The following is a 16,044-nucleotide window of genomic DNA, read 5'->3' as shown; positions in this document are numbered from 1 at the left end:
GATCCTCTGACCTGGAATCCCAAATGGCGCCCTGAGAGCTGGCCGGGAGCCAGGAGCCGTGAAGCCAGGAGGCTAGTGAGAGAGCCAGAGGCCCCCAAGGCCCACGTGTTTGGTTTTTATACCCAACCTGGCTGCTTAACCCCACCCTCAGGTCCCAGCCACCTTCCCTTTGGTGGTGACGGGATGTGTCTTTCCCAGTGTCCTGATGGCTTTGGTCTGGAGTGGGGGTGGGGTCCACAAAGCCTGCATGGGATTAGCACAGAACATCCTTTCCCCCTAACAGTACCACGGTCAGGCTAGAGCAGTCCAGGAACTTCCCATATTTTCTTGCTCCTGTTGTAGTCCTGGCCCCCCGCCTAGACTTCTGTTCTATTTTTTGTTTATAAAATCTTCCTTTTCCAGAATGTCATGTAAATGGAGTTATATCATGCAATCGTTCTGTCTTCTGGCCCCCAAAGATAGACTTCCACTGCACATACAAAGCATAGTCTCTGTCACTAAGTCCCCCAAAGCCTCAACTCGTTATAGCATCAACTAAGACTCCAAAATCTTGTTTGATTCTTGTCAGCTTAAAAGGCCCGAGTCTCACCTCTCGAGGCGGGTGTAGGGAAGCTGGGTAGAGCCCATCCTGCAAGTGGCTCAGTCCCGGCCTTCCATGAACCTGTGAGACTCAACAAACAAGTCATGTGCTATAAATAGACGTGGGGACAGACACAGGGTGCAATTACCTGCTGTCCTGGTGGGGGTGGGAGGTGCGGATGGAAGAAAAAGAAGCCACTAGTCACAAGCAGTTTTCTTTTAGCAGAGCAGAATTTTACATTTTGATGAACTCTTGATTTATCAATTTCTTTTTTTAAGGACCATGTGTTTCGTGTCAGAGCAAAGAAACTGTTGCCTAATGCAAAATAGTCTATTTTCTTTTAGAAGTTTTGGGCTTTCACTTATTACATTTAGGTTGGTTTTGGTTTAGTATCAGTATTTAGTGCCAGGTATGAGTTAAGGCTTATTTATTTGCATTTGTATGTCTAATTGCTAAAACAAAGGTCCTGCTCTCTCGGAGCTTATGTTCCAGTGGTGGTAGGGGCATGGAGACAATGTGTGTCTCTCTGAGGGTAATGAGTGGCGTGAAGAACCCAAGGCAGGGCAGGGGCTGGGAGGGGTCCTCACGGGGCCAGGCTAGGTTTTCCTGTCAAGGTGCCTGGAAGAAGTGAGGCTGCTCTGCCCTCAGTCGGGCGGGAGAGACCAGATTCCCCCCAGCTTTCGGAACCTCTGAGGGCGGTGGGGTCGGGCATCTGCTCCGCTACCTCTGGGTGGGTCTGTTGCCCATTACAGTTTGCCAGCTCTGACTTAACTCACTGCGCTCGCAGGATGGCTGTGGTGGCCTGTGGGTGGTGAGACTGGGGAAAGCCAAAGGAAGTAGGGGAGCGCTAGGGTCTAGAGGAGGGGTCTTGGAGGCTTGGGCCCGGTGGTGGGCAACAGGCAGATGGGTGTGTATTTTATAAGTGGAGCCAAAAGAATTTGCTAGTGACTGGAAGACAGTGAGATCAATCCTGGATAATTCCAAGGTGTTGACCTTGGAAGAATGGAGGCGGAGAGCACAGTGGGGGCAGCAGCCGAGCACCTTCTTTCATTTGGGGGTGTGATAAGGAGGTAGACCAGAGCAGAATGTGGAGTTTGGGGTTCAGAAGAGTTGAGTTTGAATGTTGGGAAAAGAGAGGTGGGCATTGTGGAAACTGAGCGATACGACCTTGTGCGCACCCTGCAGTGAAATACCAGGTTGAGGTGGTGCCTGCTACAGCTGAAGGAACCCCGGTTTGGCCAACTGTGCCGACGTGGGCAGTGCCCGTCATGCAGTCAGCAGGAATTTAGTTTTTCTTTCCTGATCACAAATTATGTGTAGTTTATCTAAATTATCTTTAACAGGTGTTGGAGAATTACAGCTTTCTGTGAAGATGTCGGTTCTGATATCACAGAGCGTGATAAACTATGTGGAAGAAGAGAACATCCCGGCTCTGAAAGCTCTTCTTGAAAAGTGCAAAGACGTGGATGAGAGAAATGAGGTAAGAGCAGGTTTCTAAAATTGAGTTCTCTTTACACATATTGCACCTACAACCGACTGTGAGCCTCCCAGCCGGCTGTGTACAAGGCTCTTGTAAGGGTAAGGAGTGTGTAGTTCTCACCCGCGGTAACACTGTTCACGAGGAACTGTCGTGATTCGTAGAGTTAAAAGTACTTGACATTTCATATATATTGGGGAATACATTTGAACTTATATAAAAGATTGACTACTGAATTTAGATTTATGATTTTTTTCCCAGATGGAATAATTAGTATTGAGGAAGTTTGATTGTTAAAATCTGAAGTATTTCTAGGAAGCTTTGGAAAGCTGCTAGATCCAGTCTCCCTAGAATAGATGGGACAAAAGCAGGACTTTCTGAAATACTTCCCTTCATGGAGCCCCTGATCTCTTTCTGAGTTGTTCATTGTATACACGCTAGGATTTTAAAGACTGCGTTTTAATGAAACAGTTAAGTAGGTCATATGTTCTGTTTAATACGATAGGAAAGATAGGAAAGATAAATACAGATTTACAATTTTCATTAGCTTACATAGATATTTCTATTCAACAATACAAATAAATGAAATTTTGGTGCTATTTTAGCATGAATAGCCAAACCGCAACATTTTAGGTAATAGTAATCTTTTTTTTTTTTTTTTAATTAATTAATTAATTAATTTATTTTTTTTTTTACAGAGGCATGTTTTTTATTTATTTTATTTGTTTGTTTGTTTGTTTTTTGTTTATACATGCACTGGGTACAGTCAGAAGCGCGGGAGGGTGAGAGAATTCACCAGAGCCAGAGCGGGGAGCAGAGCAGGCAGAAGGACTGAAGTACACTGCTGAGGGGAGCAGTGGGCGGCAGGAGAGGTCTGCGCGCCATGCGGGATCCTCCTCCAGTGGCCGGGGAGCAGCTGGGGATCGAACCGGTGCCGCAGAGGCTGCGGGCAGCTTCGCAACCCAGCGCTCAACCGCTGCGCCACCGGGGAGGCCCCAATAGTAATCTTTTTATTTGAAAATTTAAGTGACAAAGTATGTATCTGTTTGATAAAACCTAAGAAAAATAATCTTGTTTCCTGTTTTTTCAATATAGTGTAAATTATTAGTGGATAAGATGAATGGGGAGTGATTTTAGTTTTCTGCATATGTATATATGTGTACAAATACATGTATCTGTGTGTACAGATGTGAAGAGTGTTATTTATAATTTTTTTATTGTGGAGAAGTACCTAACATAAAATTTATGATATTAGCCACTTTAAAGTGTACAGTTCAGTGGTATTAAGTAATTCCCATCACTGTGCAACATCTCCAAAACTTAAGTCTGACGGTCCATACTCATTACCACTCCCCTCTCTCGGCCCCCAGCCCCTGCAGCCGCCCTTTTGTCTCTAAGACCTTGACTGCCCTGGGTCCTCCAGTGAATGGCGTTGCTAGTGTTTGTCTGTGACTGCCTTATCTCACTTGGTACAGTAGCGTCAAGGTTCGTCTGTTTTGTAGCCTGTGACAAGGCTGCCTTCCTTTTTTAAAGCTTAGTGCTATTCCTTTATACACCTGTCTATGCCTGTGTATCCTCCACATTTTGCTTATCCATTTATCCATCAATGACATTTGGGATGTTTCCTCTTGTGGCTTTTGTGAATAGTGTTGCTGTGAACACTGTGTTTACAAATAAAAAGTTTTAAAAGTTGCTGAGTCAACAATTGTTACTTTATTTTTGTTATTTTGACATGGTACCTAATTTCTGTAAATGTTCCTGTCATAAAGGAAATCTTGATACTACAATTTTATTAGTGCAATAACATATCTAATGTTTTTTATTGCATATCTGTGTAAATATTTTTTGCATATCTTAGCATAGCAACTTGATAAAGAATACTATGGATGCTGACTGACCTCATCAGCAGTGGAGGTGTGTGGGGGGTTAGTGCCAGACATGTGAGAGGCTAGGACCAATGTTTCAGCTCTTTGGGGTGCCGGGCATAAGCAAACAGCTCTTTTTAGAGACGCCCAGCACAGGACTTACCGTGTGGCCCAGCAGGCGATGTCAGAGGCAGGGCAGGAGGTCAGGTCTGCGAAGAAGCTTGCCAGAGAACTGGACCAGTGCTGCAGCGCCACAAAGGTCTTTCCAGGAGAGAGGTGGGAAGAAGCTGACCTTTGATGCTTGCCTTATAGACCTGATTGGTCCATTTTACCTGATTGGCACCTGAGGGAGCTCCAGTCAAATTGGCTCATTTTCAATCCTTTGCTAGTTTCACGGGCTCCTCTAAATTAGCATATATTAGCATATTTAGAATAATAAAATGATAGTTTAGAAGGGTAAATTTTACTTCATGAAGAGTTCTTTGGGAATAATTAGGAAAATAGCTTATCACATTGATAAGTATAAAATTATGTCAATCTTGGGTCTCCCAGGTGGCGCAGCAGTTTGAGTGCAGTGCTGTGAAGCTGTCCGCAGCCTCTGCAGCGCCGGTTCGATCCTGGCCGGCCAGGGAGCTACCCACACGGCGCGCAGACCTCTCCTGTCTCCCCGCTGCTCCCCTCAGCAGTGGGTTTCAGTTGATCCACCTGTTCTGCTCCCCACTCTGTCTCTGGTGAATCCTCTCACCCTCTCACACATCTGGACTGTACCTCGGTTCTTGTATAAATAAATAAATCTTTAAAAAAAAAGTCAATCTTATTCCCATAAAGAAACATATTTGGTAGAGAGCTTGACTTTGTTCACAAGGTAGCATTTAGTTGATATTAATGTTGTTTATACTTAGTTTCTTAGTGTAGTAATTTAAATTGGAATTTTAATATAGTAATTCAAAATAACCAGAGATTGTTCCCTTATGACTTAATGTGAAGGTTGGGGATAAAGTAGCTTCCTCAGGCCTTGTTTGGCTTTTTACCTGTACAACTTCTGATATAATTTTGTCTTTATAGAATTTGAAAAAGTTGTTTGGATTTTCTTCACTTTTTTGCCCTTACCTAAAAGTATAGTATTGAATTACGTTGTGTTAAAGTGTTTTGATCACCAGTTTTGAAAAGGTCTCGTAGATATTACAACAATAAAATAATGCTGTGTTTAGCATATGATCAGCTGTGATCAATAAATGCTAATTTCCTTCTTCTTTTCCTGCTTTATTTATGAACTAGAGGTTGACCTGTGACTAGTCTCAATGATAGCAAATGTTTACCTATTAGAGAGTTAGTGAAGGGCTTTTACTTTAATTTAGAAAATAACAAAAAGTCACTCAGCTCTCCTTGTTACAAGGGGATAGAGTTAGTCGAGGGGAGAGTGTTTAAGAAAACAAAACGGGACTCTAACGTCAACAGAGGGATTTGTGATGTGCTTAGAAAGAGGCTCTGGTGGTCATTTCAAAATGTTTAGTTTCACTACAATTATTGGAAGACTTGCGTATCTTCCAAAGGTGACTGTTTGAAGGGGCAATGGTGACTTAGGTTAAATAAACAGAAGTGGGGTACCGGGAAGTGGGAGGAGCAAAGAGATGCTGGATAGTGCCTGGTTTTGCCTTGTGGCAGGGAAACCTGGTACCCGCGGGCACAACAGCTGGCACAGTGTCTCATTTGTTGTGTTTGGCTTGAGTTGAGGTTTATGCAACTTAAGTGATCCTGCGTTTCTTGGGCTTGGAATTTGAGGGGAAGTAGGCTTAGGAGGGCGTCCTTAGTGATTCATTTTGAAGTGAAAGCATAAAGTCCTGACCATTTTTAAATTACTGTTTGCACCATTGTAGTTACTAGGTTGGTTCAGCAAGGACTAGTAGAATAAATAAGTTTTGTTATGCGGCTTAATTTATGAGGTAACTATCCTCTGTCTTTGAGGCGATGGTAGAACTTCATGGCAACCTTTCCTGAAAGTCCACTGTCTTTTTGGACTCCAAAAAGTGTAGATTCCAAAAGGCGTATCGATTAAGAATCACTTTGGCATGCGTGTCACAGCTCTCCACACAGTGGCTTTGCAAATGAAGGTTTTATTTTTATCACCTAACAAGCTGCAGGGGTTATTCCAAGGGTGATGCGATGGCTGCAGGATGTCCTCCCAGTCCTGCCTCTTCCCCTTTCCCCCGCCCCTGCCCCCCATTGCACACCAGCCTCCTTCAGACAGCTGGCAGGCCTGTGCATTGGCGAGAGGGGGCCAGGGGCGCTGGTCCCCTGCTCAGTCTAATCATTGAGCTTCCTGGGGCACCTGGCTGAGCCTCCTGCCGGGTTATTTCCAGCTGCAGGTGAGGTGCACAAAATGTTTTTTCTCTCTTTAGCTGACCCAGTGCCACCCCCAACAAAACCCTGTTGCTCAGGATTTTGGGTTGATAAGGAATAGTTTCCCTAAGAGAAATTATGACTGTTCAGGTCTTTCATTAGGTTTGTTTCCGGTTAGTGAAGTTTAGTTTTGTGTGATAGTTATTTATGTACATCTGTATTATTTTTTCTCTCATATTCTAGAAGCACCTATTTTTGTGAATTATCTGAACTATAACTGTGGCCCAGAAAATAAACAGGAAACTTCTGAATCTTTGAAATTAATGTTTTGAAACTCTGATTTAAGTTCATGTTTCCTTAGGGCCATGGATTCAGAGTTAATTCTCTTTAACTTATGTATAATACCAGGGCCTTTGATATTTCACTGTTTTGTCCCAGTTGATTAGTAGGGAGAAGAATGCTATGTAGCCAAGAAGTTAGAGCTGACAAGGGTGAGCCTGGTGTAGTAATTGATACTGGTAGTTATGACTCAGAATCACAAGCATAATGTTTAAGGTAATCTGTTTAACAAGTAGCAATGTGTGCATTGCCTTTTAGAATAATTATTATCATGAGCATTATCATCAAATTTAATGCTTACAGGCTAAGCCTTTTCACCTGGAGAATCTGCTTGGTCTACCTCTCTCCCTAATGACCCTGGGTGAGGAGGTGCAGCTCCCACCATAGCTTAGTGCCGGTCATTATGCAAGAATGTCTGTGTTTAAGGTGATGTTCTTTTGTTCTTCGTTTAAACCAGTATTTGTGTTTAACTCTATTTGTATTGTTCTTATAATAGCATCAGTTGTAGTTTGCCAGTTATAATTATTTGCTTGCTTGTAATTTGTCATTAGTACATTTCTCAGACTGCTCATTTACTCAACAGGTATCTGAGTACCTGCCTGGCAGTCAGCATCTGTCACACTGGGGTGCAATTAAACAAACCAGACATGCACCCCACACTCGTGGGGCCAAGAGTCTTTACGGGAAACAGACAATAATCAGTTGCTAATCACAGAAGTGAGAGTGTAATTACAAACTGGGTTGGTACCCTAAAGGAAAATTAGGGGGGTTAATAAGGTCTTCCCAAGGGAGTTGATGTTTGACGCAAGAGCCCATGGGTGGGAGGTAGTTAACTGGGGGGCACCGGGAACCCCGGGTCTGAAGCTTCAGCGGTGGGGCAGGGCTTGAGCTGGGTTGGTGGGGAGGGAGTGGCACAGGCAGGTTTCAAGGGAGCCTTGCTGGGGTCGAGCAGTCATTCCTGGCTTGTGTTGGCCCCTGAGGATGTTGGGTCTTATCTGGGAAACCATTGAGAGTTTTAAGCAGAGGAATGGTGTCAAATTAGCATTGAAAAAACCCTGGCTGTTTCCCCCCACATGGATAGACACATAGCGAGTAGGTGTTTACATATTTGTCTAATTGAAATTAATTTTATATACAAATTTTTTTCTCCCATACTTCAGTACATTTGTTGACTTTAACACTGTTAATGTTTGTTTAAGCAAGTTCTTTAGGCTGTTTCATGTCACAGTGACACGGGGGAGGACAATGTGTGAACTGCACTTGCACTGGATAAAGCTTGCTGCCCAAGGGGGCCTGTCCTGGGCAGGCTGCCTGGGCCCTGCCTGCTGCCTCAGGGCTGAGCGAGCCCTGCTACCTCTGGGACTCATTCTGGGCACACGGCCCCAGCAACTTGGGTGTCCCTAGAAGAGGCTTTTGTTCAGTAAAGAAGGTTACCAGGGAAAGCTTTAAAAAACCACACAGATATATACAGCACTCGTATCGTTTTTGTTTATCTTCTATTGTCCTGATAATGTACACAACTGAAACCGCATTCTATGTCATATTCTACTGCACTGTTAGAGAATTTGGTTACTAAGGGTATCCTGAGATTTTTTATACAGCGTGGTGCGTGGTAATTACTTTTTCAGAACCTAGTATTATTCATGTTTACTTATTTTCAAAGAAATGTCAGCTTCAAAAAAAATAACTAGTGCTGTGGTTAACACATTTCACTTTCTCTTTAACTCTGAAAACTTAGAATTTCGGAGGGGGTTCTAAGTGAAAGAAACACTGTAACTAGTGCTTACCGTACTCACCTGGAAAGGTGAATGTGGGGTATTTAACTGTGGCATCGTGGTGGAAGTACAGCATGGTGACAGGCTCCTGTGTCTCTGCTGTTCCCTAGTGTGGCCAGACTCCGCTGATGATAGCGGCCGAGCAGGGCAACCTGGAGATAGTGAAGGAATTGATTAAGAATGGAGCCAACTGCAATCTTGAAGATTTGGTATGTATTGAAATAATTTACTCATTTGTCTTTTTCTGTCCTTCAACTTTGTTTTTTGCTGGTTTTTAATACTCAATTCAAAAACCAATTGTACTTTCAGATATATTCATATATTAAATTTGCATAAGGATGTGCTAATTCAGGTATTTCTTAGAGGGTTTATACAGGACAGATATTTTTACTTTCAATGAAGGGGCTCAGCTCTTCATGTTTTTAATATGTAGGCGGCACTGCTGAATAGGAAGCACAGACGCAAACAATTAAATGGCTGCCTAGGGAACATGCATGGAGGAGTCAGATTGTTGGGTCACCCCCAGATGGTGTCGTCTTATAATCGTCACTACCTAAGGTGATAGCCAGAGAGACGTGGTCCCTGCTGATAGCAGTCCTGATGGATGTCACTATTCTAAGAGGCTTGTATTTTCTGTTGCCCAGAAATTACTTTTTAGGGTCGTACAGCTACATCTGTTTTTCTGTTAATGACTGATTCAAACTGATGATTTTAATTGGCCTTTTGAATCTAATTATACTCATGAATAAAAGTTAGGGTAGGATACTTGTAGTCTCATAAAGGAGACTAGTTTGTCCTTTGTCATATAGTTTCTAAACGCATCATATGGGATCACTTTGGTGTAATAGCCAGTGAGTGTGCTTTGAAATCTGATTACAGGCCTTTAATTTCAGTTTACAGTAACGGTTGCCAGCCAGGAGGATTAGCTTTGAGGGTTTGATAGTCATCTTCTCTCCTTTTAAAAAATCCTAACATGTGATTAGAAGTGTGGTGAAAACTCTGAATTAGCACTGGCTGAGCTGCCCCTGTGCCGCACAGTGACACTCTGAGACGTTATTAGCTGATCGCTGCCTCCCGATGGCTTCAGATGCGCAGGGGGCGGGGCGGGTTGGACCATGTCTGTCTGGTACGATCCTTTGGTATGTAAATTTGACTCTATTCTTTCTCACTTTAGAATGAATTGTATTGTAGGTTTTGAAAGGGTAAAATTTGTGTCTCTGTGTTCCAGGATAACTGGACAGCGCTTATATCTGCTTCAAAAGAAGGCCACGTGCATGTCGTGGAAGAGCTGCTGAGGTGCGGGGCCGACTTGGAGCACCGCGACATGGTATGTGCGCTACTGTGGGGCCTTGTTACGGCAACAGAGATGTGGGGACGCTTGTGTTTTCATGTGTGAGGTGATACTGTAATGATGATTTTAGGACTTGGGGTTGGGCATTAACATGACCCTCAAGAATGTTTTAAAACTCACGTAATATAGTGTACCTCTTTCATGCTCATCATTGTCAGTTTATTTCAGGGTTTAAAATTCTGACATAGTTTTAAAAACAACTCATTATCCTTTAATGTGTCCATGTTTTAGAACTTGTGTGAGACTTGTTTCCTTTAAGAGAAAGTTTAAGAGGGACATAGTTTTAAAAATACTTTCAGTTGTTTAAAGCTACAATTTTTAAAATAGTGTTTATAAATTTATTTTTAAAATGTAATTTTGTTCAGGCCAGCTTCACTCGTGCAAGGTTAACAGGTATGATCCTAATTATCTTCGCGCTTATTTCATCTTGGCAGCTGCTTAAAGCATAAAGAAGAAAATAAGGAGTAGTTCTGGTTTATTATACGGGTGTATTATATATCTGGTATATTATTTATCCTTTTCAAAAGCTAATTTCAACAGTGGAAGAAAGGAAGGAATTGATCTGCTTCGATATATAAAATGTGTCTCTTTGCTGCAGAGGCCTGGTTAAGTGCAGGTGGTCTGAGTTTGTAAGAAGCTGTAGCTTTCCACCATCTTGTGCTTAATATCATGTTGTGAGCTGTAATTTACACAGCATTTTGCCTCCATAATTTTATATTTATCCTCAAAACTTAAGTGAAGAGTGTTGTATACTTGCTTTTATAGGAAGATACAGAGCCATTTACATCTTACCTATTTTCGAAAAGAAATTGAAGTCTATTGCCATGAAAGCTGAGGCTGAGCAGACAGGGATGCCAGTGGCCTCAGCAAAGGGGGGGCCTGCAGCAGGGGTGAAGTGTGGGGTCCAGATTGTATTGCTGCATGAGGTCGAAGGGTGCTGCTTAGAAGAACCTAGTTCCCATTGTTTTATTAAGGACACCCATAGAGGTTTATCTGGTGAATTAATAATACTAGGTTCCTGCACTGTGCTTGACCTTGTCATCTGCCTTACAGACTTTCTCTCATTGGTTGGCTTCTCCACTCTATGTTAGTTTTTCCCAATGCGTGTAGCTCAGGAAATTGAGACTTGAAGGAGTCCCCTTTGCCCAAAGCCTCTCAGCCGCCCATCAGTCAGCCTGAACCCAGATCTGCCTTACTCCAAAGGGCTTTTTCCTCTATCACTCATATACATGAGTGAGAAACTATAAAATATGCATTATGAATGTGTAAAAATTTAGTAAGATGTGTCAAAAATTGTTTCTTACACGTTTTTGTTCTCCGTATTTCCCCAAAGTAATCACAACACCTTTTAGCATATAAAGGATCTTTGTGTTTGACTTTACGACACCAAAAATTAATAAGAAATACATAAAAAATTGGGGACTCTGAGGACTAAGTCTTCCTTAGTAGTTAGTATTGAGGGGCCCTTACCTCAAAGGGTGGGGTGGGTGGCGGTCATAGCTGAGCTGTGAGGGAAGAGTCCCCGAGGCCTAGTAAGGAGAGGTCTCCATCAGGGGTCATGGGGCTTCAGAAAAACTCCAGGGTAGAGTGAGCAGTCAGAAGTCCAATGAGGGGTCCTTGAGAGGGCCTTTAAGGGGCACGAGCTGCAGCCAGTGACAATCTTTTCATTTGGCAAGTTGGGACCTAGGATCACATTTGTATCTCATCATTGTTGCAGAGGATGACACGATACATGTCCAAGCAAGAGCTTGATATGAAGGCAACTGTGGGCATCTGAAGCCGGGAGCATTGCTGTGTGGAGGCCCTGGCTGGATCAAATGCCCAGCTTGTCATTTGACCTGAGGTCACATCTGCCTTTTCTTGCCTTGACGCCTTGGAAGGCTACCCCTTGGCAGTCTCTCAGTGTGAATCTGTCTGTTGTTTTTCATGTTCTGCTGAGGTTGGGCCTTATTGGGAAGGCAGCACTCCTGGGTACACAACGTCAGAACGTGTCACACGATGTCAACCGTGGTCTTTTGGTTGGACATTGTCTGATTTCTCCACTGTGAAATGGCTATTTCTGCCTTTGTGACTACTGTTTTGGAGATGATATTGTACTTTGAGCCTTTACAAAGGTACTGTCTTGGTAAAACTTTTGTTTATTTGAGCATCCATACATTTTTTTTCTGTAAGCAAGAGTTTTTTGTCTCCGGGTCTGCTTTTCTCTCTCTTTTACATCCTAATCTCTATATATGAGCTCATGAATATTTATTTTGTTCTTTGCATTATAATCCAGTTCTCTACCTATTTTTTTGGTCAAGATGTTCCAATTTTGTCTATTGGGAGCTTTTTCAGGCTGGCTTCTGTGCCCTTTCAAGATGTTTCAAGAGGCCCTGTCCTTTTTTTTAAAGCACTTTCTAACTTTTTTGGTACACCAGGTGCTTCAGGCATAGGCTCAGCCCATATTTTCCCTGGCGTATTTCCTTGACGAGCCCTGGGACTGGTTACTTTTCCGAGGGACCCTGGCTCCTTCCTTTTATCGGGAAATGGCATTAGACGCTGGTGGGATTTGCTTCTTGCTCCCGGGCGCGCTGCTTACAGTGCTGCTCGGAGCGAGAGGTAGGAGGTGCACGTCTGCGACGCTTGCACACGTCCATCTGCCCTGTGTCTGTGTGTGTCTGCTGCTGTTCTTGCTCTAGGGAGGCCCTGTTGATACCACCCAGCAGGTCTTACCCTTTCCTCCATTTGTAACTCTTCTCTGACGGAGAAATCTGACTCTTATTATCTACTCTGAATTAGTTATAGGTTTAACTCTAGTATGTGCATAAGGTAGTATAAGACTTTCTAGCCTACATATCCCGAGAGAAACAGATTTACTAAGCACAGTGTTCGTGTACAGTTCTTTTTGTCTTCAGTCTTCCAGTCTTAAGTCAAAATACTGCTTCTAGGTAATTAGATGACTGTGGTTCACTTATAATCCAGTCAGATTTGCTTATCCCAGTTTGTATTCTGTCTTTCCTTACTCTGCTTGATTTTTAAAAACTCCACATCCAGTAAGATCCGCGCTGTGAGTCAGGCTCTGTGGGTTTGGACGTGCAGGGGTGGGGCCCCCGCCGTGCCACACCGTGCGTCTGCTCTGCACCCCCCCGCGCGCTTCCACCCTCGTCCTGGCCCCCCGGTCTTCTCCCTAAAGTTTTGCCTTTTTCAGATTAGTGCAGAGTATTTTTTTAATCTCTTTTTTTAGTGATGAGGAAACAGAATCATGCAGATTCTGAGACACAAATGCGGATTCCCGGGCCTCCCCGGTGGCGCAGTGGTTGAGCGCTGGGTTGTGAAGCAGCCCGCAGCCTCTGCAGCGCCGGTTCGATCCCCGGCTGCTCCCTGGCCACCGGAGGAGGGTCCCACATGGCGCGCAGACCTCTCTTGCCGCCCTCTGCTCCCCTCAGCAGTGTACTTCGGTCCTTCTGCCTGCTCTGCTCCCCGCTCTGGCTCTGGTGGATTCTCTCACCCTCCTGCGCTTCTGACTGTACCCAGTGCTTGTATAAATAAATAAATAAACAAAGAAACAAATAAAATAAATAAATAAATCTTTAAAAAAAATTGGATTCCCCCCAAATAACGATTTTATAAGACAAAGAATACAGTCATTCTTTAGTATTTGGATTACATGGTCTCTTTCACTGAATTGCATTATAGCTCAAGAGACAATTACTTCGGAAGCTTAGAAAATAGCAAGCGATGGCGCTGTTAGTTCGTCCCTGGGAACTGTGACCCGCGGAGCGTGGCCTTAGCAGTTCTCATTAAGCGTGAGGTGCCTTAATGGTCTGAAATGTATATGATGTGTTTAAGTGCAGGAACTGATTATGATGGCTGGATTCTCTTTCTGGAAAAAAGTCTAGACTTTTACAAGGAGGAGCCTATCCAGGGAATAGAAAGTTTTCTGAACAAAAATATTTGAACAGCCAGAGTAGGTCCTGGAAGTTTGGAAGAGGCCAAGTGTTTCTGTTCAGCTCCCAGGACAGAGCACAAGCTTTGAAGTAATCATTTGTGGGCTTCTCAGCTGTAACTTGTTTTGGATACTGGTCTGTATTTCTCTGGGAAATGCGGGAATTTAACACTACAGAGTGGTACCTCCATCAAGCAGTGGTTTCATAAAGAATATCCATAAAAGGGGCTTCACTTAGTGGCCTTTTTTGTGTTGGATATGATCCAGACTTTTATCTCCCTCCCCTTTTTTTCTTCCAGGGAGGATGGACAGCTCTAATGTGGGCATGTTACAAAGGCCGAACTGACGTCGTGGAATTGCTGCTTTCTCATGGTGCCAATCCAAGCGTCACTGGTCTGGTAAGCGCAGCCACCTGTGTGGAGCGTAAGTGGTCAGCTCTCTGCACCAGCCCGTGAGCAGAATAGACTTTAGACTTCACGGTGGCTAGAAACGATCTATTAAAAATACTAATGCAGAATGTGATTTCAAAACAATGAGGATTTTCTTCTCAAGCTCATGTATTTCTTAATTTTTATTAATAAAAAGGTAGCGCGTAGCCCTTCAGTGTTAATTGTAGACGTACAGCACGTCCAGCGTTCATTTTGAAATCCGTGAGTCATCTTTGTGTTTTGTGGACATAAGTTCTTAATCTAAACCTCTTTAAGAAGAGGCTCACCTGTGATCCGTGCCCTTTCCTGCCCACTCTTGTAGCTGGTGATACAGACCTTACTGCGCAGTCTCCGTCTGTAGATTAAGTGGCTGTGGTTTAGTGGTGTGGGGGCGGGGGCGGGGTGCTCCTTTCACAATATTTATTTATATCAAATATTTACATTGTACAATTAAATATCTTGCAGTCTTATTTGTCAGTTATACCTCAATTAAACAAAAAAAAAAGTTCAGATCAATGGAAGGCTTTACTTTCCTCTTAATAGTCTTACCTGTTGGCTAATCACAGGAAATGTGCTGAATCTGTAAAAATAAATGGGTTCATAGTGTATATTTATTTAAGGTTGAGTGTACCTTAGTTACCATGTTATCATCTTTTGTCAGTATTATATGTGTTTTTAGGGTGGAGAATGGTGCGAAACTTGTAAAAATATTTATATATGTTTTTAAAACTTTGCATAACTTCATTATGTGCTTATCTGAGCCAAGGTCTGAGGTAAATATCCACCTAAAAGAGTTTTTTCTTTTTTCCCTCCTTCCTGCCCTCCCTCATTATCTTCCTCCCTGTCTTCCTTCCCCTTTGTCTTCTTTCCCACCTCCGCCCTCCCTCCCTGCCAGCAGTACAGTGTTTACCCGATCATCTGGGCGGCAGGCAGAGGCCACGCGGATATAGTGCACCTTTTGCTGCAAAATGGTGCAAAAGTCAACTGCTCTGATAAGGTAGGTCAGCAGAGTGCCTGCTTCAGTCCATGTTAAACTTGCTCACTGTGTCTGAATCACAAGTGTTTTCATACGATCTCCGGAGGCTGCTTTGGGCTGTCTTCTGTTTGTGCATATTAATGTGTTTTATATAGATATATGTCTCATAGGTGGGTCCCTTATACGTATTTTATACTATTTTTTTTGTCATCATTTTCAGCAACATAGGGAGGATTCTCTGTCATTATTTGCAGTTTGGCATTGGAACTCTTCCTCCTGTCTGCTTTCTGTGTGTGGTTGCTGGAATGATCCTTCTAAAATCCAAGTTTAGTTTCTCTCTCGTATGCTTAAAATCCTAAAAGCTTTAATTCCTGGTATGATGCATGAAAATAGTTCTTACATGCCTTTCTACCCTTTCTCCTGCTATCTGTACCCCAAGATCACCTGGCATGCTAGACTATCAAAAGACGTAGGTTCTGAGTTCATTTGCTTGTAACCCTCCCAGGCTTCACACGTGCTCGCCCCCACGTGGGGCTCTCTCCTTGGCATCTGCTTTGGCCTCTAGTTATTCTTCATGCTTGTCCATTTGCCGTTGGCGTCCCAGGATTTTGTTCTGTTCATTGTTTAAAACACACTGCTGTTCTTCCCAAACATCTAAAAGTTCTTTCTTAATTATGTAATTCTTTCTTGCTTTGGAGAGTTTGATGGTTCCGCTGTCCCAGGACAAAGCTCACTCTTTAGTGTGACTCCAGTCTGTCTTCCTAATGTCCCTTCTCGCCACTTCTCTCCAGATATCCTGTACTTTTGTGCCCAAAAGACTGTCTAACATCCTGTGAGCGTCCATGAATTTCTGTGAAGGCTGTGTCTTTGTTTATTCTGTTCCCTCTGCTAGGAATGGTATTACCGCCTCTGCCTGATAAATTCCTATTTATTTTTTCAAGGTTCAGTTGAGATGTTACCTTTTAAAAGTATAAGTTTAACGAAAGTA

The 16,044-nt window shown here is 43.2% G+C and overlaps 1 protein-coding gene across 9 annotated transcripts in view; it reads left to right on the top strand.

Moving 5' to 3' along the window:
• Positions 1–1,952: 1,952 nt before the first annotated feature.
• KIDINS220 (kinase D interacting substrate 220) overlaps positions 1,953–16,044 on the top strand; it is a gene marked incomplete at both ends in the record, with an annotated part of 74,873 nt that continues 60,781 nt past the window's right edge. For 6 of the 9 annotated variants that reach the window (XM_084234508.1, XM_084234506.1, XM_084234505.1 and 3 more), the window contains 5 exons: positions 1,953–2,060; positions 8,487–8,585; positions 9,605–9,703; positions 13,952–14,050; positions 14,976–15,077. In XM_084234508.1, the coding sequence (XP_084090634.1) occupies positions 1,953–2,060; positions 8,487–8,585; positions 9,605–9,703; positions 13,952–14,050; positions 14,976–15,077 (507 nt within the window). The remainder of the gene's footprint in view (positions 2,061–8,486; positions 8,586–9,604; positions 9,704–13,951; positions 14,051–14,975; positions 15,078–16,044) is intronic. The other 3 variants (XM_084234509.1, XM_084234507.1, XM_084234504.1) reach the window with 1 other exon arrangement.

The sequence above is a fragment of the Talpa europaea genome (genome assembly GCF_964194135.1).
Source record: "Talpa europaea genome assembly, chromosome: 6".
Taxonomy (NCBI): Eukaryota; Metazoa; Chordata; class Mammalia; order Eulipotyphla; family Talpidae; genus Talpa; species Talpa europaea.
Note: the sequence above shows the minus strand (reverse complement) of the source record. Positions and strands in the feature narration are given on the sequence as shown.